Source organism: Rhagoletis zephyria, unplaced genomic scaffold, assembly GCF_001687245.7.
Source record: "Rhagoletis zephyria isolate East Lansing unplaced genomic scaffold, Rhagoletis_zephyria_1.1 Rzeph_scaffold_31172, whole genome shotgun sequence".
In the NCBI taxonomy this organism is placed as follows: Eukaryota; Metazoa; Arthropoda; class Insecta; order Diptera; family Tephritidae; genus Rhagoletis; species Rhagoletis zephyria.
In genome coordinates this window covers 1-4,182 of record NW_016188228.1, presented here as the reverse complement: position 1 = coordinate 4,182, position 4,182 = coordinate 1, and the positions used below count along the sequence as shown (strand labels likewise).

The following is a 4,182-nucleotide window of genomic DNA, read 5'->3' as shown; positions in this document are numbered from 1 at the left end:
TATAAGGAATTTCGTCATGAAACTTGGTGAGGATGCTGGGGGAGGCCTCCTCAATATGATTTGTTCACTCTCACAATATAATTGCTAATACTATTTTAGCAATTTGTTGTTAAATAATGTCCACTATCACCCCCTAATTTTTTTAAAATATGCCACTTATCACTTATATTTTGTGTTACATATTATATTTTCAATGCTCACATGCGTATTTTATGCTTTTATTATATATAATTCACCAATTAATTAAGTAAAACGCGTTTATAAATTTGTGTTCACGTTTCACTACTTTTCACAAACAAACAGAAATAACAATGGCCGACAGTAAGAGCAAATATGTGCTGCCATACGTTTTAAAAGTAAATACGCCACTATCAGAGGATTTTATTAAAACGCGGCCAACACAAAAAGGAGTTGTGCGTAAAATCGTCATATTTTTATGGCAACCGTATTCCAACGGTATTTCTTTTATTCTCTTCTTATTTTTTCGCATGCAGATCTCGCGATTTTATATAAAACACCCAGTAACCATATATTAATATAGTTCCATACATATCGAAAATTTTTAATAAAAAATCGCGCGATTTTTTATTAAAAATTTTCGCCTGCGGCGCTTTATATTCTAAAAATCGATACCTTTCGCTGAAATTTCGATTGGTTCCGTTTTGGAAAGCCCACCCCGATGCAGTGTAAGCTATTGCTTCTAGGACGAACAACGCACATTTCTATAATTTTATTCGCGTTACTTGTAAGTAATTTAAAGCTAACAGCTTTCTAAAAAGGTTCAAAGTAAAAGGTAAAAGATAAAAGATGAAAAATATCGAGAACTTACCATTTTTAGCGTCATCTAGCGGCAAGATACTTTAGACGAGTCCAATACGCTGACATTTGTTTTTAACTTGACAGCTAGCAACACATGGCCAAAAACAAAACAAACAGCAGCGTTAAAAGCAAAATAAATCGTTGGTTATTACCTGCAGCTTAAAATATTAATTTTTATTTAAGTTTCAACAGATTAAGGAATCAATATGCCTAAAATAAAAACAGAGAAAAAATCCCGCATACACCAAGAGGTGCAAAAGCAAGGTAAGAGCAATACATACATAATCATAGGTGTCCTTTGGTCATCGCTCACATTTATTATCTTCTTTCCCAAAGGCATTGTATTCAACAAGGATTTTGGCCAGCATATACTCAAAAATCCACTTGTCATACAAAGCATGTTGGAGAAAGCTGCACTTCGCAACACGGACACCGTGTTGGAAATCGGTCCCGGTACCGGTAATATGACAGTGCGTATGCTAGAGCGTGCCAAGAAAGTAATCGCCTGTGAAATTGATACACGACTCGCTGCTGAGTTGCAAAAGCGTGTACAAGCAACAGCGCTACAGCCAAAATTACAAGTACTAATCGGTGACTTTCTCAAAGCCGAACTACCATTCTTCGATTTATGCATTGCCAACGTACCATATCAAATTAGTTCGCCGCTAATTTTCAAATTACTGCTACACCGGCCACTCTTTCGTTGCGCTGTGCTAATGTTTCAGCGTGAATTCGCACAACGGCTAGTTGCCAAGCCAGGTGACAAGCTCTATTGTCGTCTAAGTATCAATACACAGTTGCTAGCGCGTGTCGATATGCTAATGAAGGTTGGTAGGAATAATTTTAAACCACCGCCGAAAGTAGAATCAAGCGTTGTGCGACTAGAGCCAAAGAACCCGCCACCGCCAGTTAATTTTACCGAATGGGATGGTCTAACCCGCATTGCATTTCTGCGTAAAAACAAAACATTAGGTGCAGCTTTTAAAATAAATTCGGTAATCGAGATGCTGGAGAAAAACTACAAGTTACACCTATCGCTGCACAATAAGGTAAGAGCGAGGAAATACTTTTAAAAGAAACCCACAAAATGTATGTTAACACTTATGGCTACTATCCTATAGCCACTCGAAGCTGATTTTAGTATGCAGGCCAAAGTAATGGACATCTTAAAAAAATTAGAAATGGAAAATGCGCGTGCACGCTCTATGGATTTAGATGATTTTATGAAATTGCTGTTGGCATTCAATTACAAAGGTATACACTTTAATTAGCACACTATGTATAGAAATTGTGAATAACTAAACTTAGTATAAGAACCCTAAATAAAAAACGAAAGGCGTCACAATTAGCCAAATTTAATTGCTAATTAAATGATGTGCCGTTTATACATACATATAACCAAATCAACATTTCAACGGTTGTTGGTGCATTTATTTGAGCGTACGTTCAGCACAAACTGGATAAAGTTATATGTAAGTTTTTTTTTGTATATATGGAATATATTCATACTTGAATTACATACATATATGGTTTTTTATTAGTTTATATAAATAGATATTTAATCATAGTATTTTTTATAGATTACAATTAGTTTAAAATGATAACAGAGTTCGGAAGGGTAGTTTAGAACTGTTGGGTTTAACATTTCAAACATTTTTTAAAAGACATTGCATTGATTTGTTCACACTCATAGATGGAGGAAGAAAAACTATAATATTTTAAATGAAAATGGTTATTAACGCCGAAATGGTCTTCCGCGATATAACAAAATCAAAGTGCTTAAATGATTTAATTTTTTAACAGATGTTTTTGTTAACGTTAAAATTCCCTAACGCTAGTTTATCGTATTTTTTTTATCAACTTTTGTTATTAATTTTTAGATGTCCTCTTTAAAGGTCAATAGTCGAATCAAAGAAACTACATTCTAACAAAATATAGTAATTTATAAATTTTCGGATTTTCTAAAAACAATCGCGAAGGAGTGCGATTTGAGAATATAATTTGAATTGGTTTATCTTGCTATAGCTACCGTTGATTCAGATAATTAAATATTCACGATAAAGTTTACAAAAACAACTAGTCAAAAACGACATGCACAATTTGGCCAAAAGTCTGGAATACCTACGTAAATAGTTTTTGTTAATTTGAAATGTTTGACAGTTTTAGGTTATGCCCAAAATCTGTGTGATATGGGTATATAAAAAGAAAACGAATAAAACATTCATACATAACACTTGCAATCAGCATATTGCACTTGTTATTCTATATACCTAATAAAAGTCTCCTACATCATTTCATCTTTGTCCGCTTATAACTGCTGGTTTTGAAATTGTCTTTGATATTTAAAATGGCCACGTCATATAAACGCTACACTTGTATTTGTTGTAACCCATAGTATGTGGAATGCACGCAGTATTTCGCTGCAATCATGTTACAGAAACGCACAATAACACATTGGCATTGTTCAATTAATTTAGGAAACTTAGTATATCCTGCTGTGATAATGTGTTAAGATTTTTGTTATCCTGTGCCTGTTTCTGCGCTGCATTTTGTTGCGGTATCAGTGGAGTTAAGTTGTTCATATTATTCAAGCTGCTCATACTATTGCCATTGCTGATTCCACTGGCACCACTGCTGTTGTAGCCCGAAGGGTAAATATAGTTTACAACTTGTCGTTGCACACTTGCGCTCTTATTCCCACCACCGAATGGATTTAATTTATCCAACGATGATGAATTATTATTACTACTATTATTGGCTTGTGGTGAGGCCAGTTGATGATTCATAACCAAAGGATTTGCGCTATGCCAGTTGTTTGTCCAAGCGTCAGTTGAATGCGATTGGTTGGGACTGGTCACATTACTGCCGGGAGATGTATAGGGATTCACAATCGGTGACATTGCGGATGTGGGGGCAACCGAGGACTTTGGCGATGAAGAGTTGCTTAGATTCGATATATTCGAGTTCATCAGCGAGGAGAGAATGTCGGGTTTAGGCGATGAAGTGTGCGATATTCTGTAAGATAGTAATTCACATTAAATCATCCAAATTTTATATTTCTCAGTTTGCGTCTACTAACTTTAGCGCATCATTATTCGATTTTAATTTTAATTGTTGAATTCCTTGTGAAGGTGCGCTTGACTGTTTCGTTGGTGGTGATATGGAAAATCCAGAAAACATATCATCGTCACTGTTTACGCTGTTCGTAAGGCTTGTATTCGCCTTTGCGCCCTGCGATAAGGAACCCGTGCCTTTTTCCAATTCTGTGGCCAAAATCTCAGAAGCATCACGTGGTCTTGAGCAAATAAAAACAAATTAGCATTTTTTTAAGATTAATCTAAACCGATATACAGAAAAAAAAAA

General features: G+C 35.2%; 2 protein-coding genes across 2 annotated transcripts; one reads left to right on the top strand and one right to left on the bottom strand.

The window, feature by feature from the left end:
- Window positions 1-932: 932 nt before the first annotated feature.
- Window positions 933-2,228, top strand: LOC108383167 (probable dimethyladenosine transferase). Its single transcript, XM_017639546.1, has 3 exons — window positions 933-1,083; window positions 1,156-1,868; window positions 1,941-2,228. The coding sequence occupies exons 1-3, from the start codon at window positions 1,026-1,028 to the stop codon at window positions 2,088-2,090; spliced, it is 921 nt and encodes a 306-aa protein (XP_017495035.1). The 5' UTR covers window positions 933-1,025; the 3' UTR covers window positions 2,091-2,228.
- Window positions 2,229-2,704: 476 nt separating this feature from the next.
- Window positions 2,705-4,154, bottom strand: LOC108383168 (putative uncharacterized protein DDB_G0277255). The gene is made up of 2 exons (XM_017639547.1): window positions 3,899-4,154; window positions 2,705-3,834 (listed from the first exon to the last, which is right to left on the bottom strand). The coding sequence occupies exons 1-2, from the start codon at window positions 3,997-3,999 to the stop codon at window positions 3,288-3,290; spliced, it is 648 nt and encodes a 215-aa protein (XP_017495036.1). The 5' UTR covers window positions 4,000-4,154; the 3' UTR covers window positions 2,705-3,287.
- Window positions 4,155-4,182: the final 28 nt, after the last annotated feature.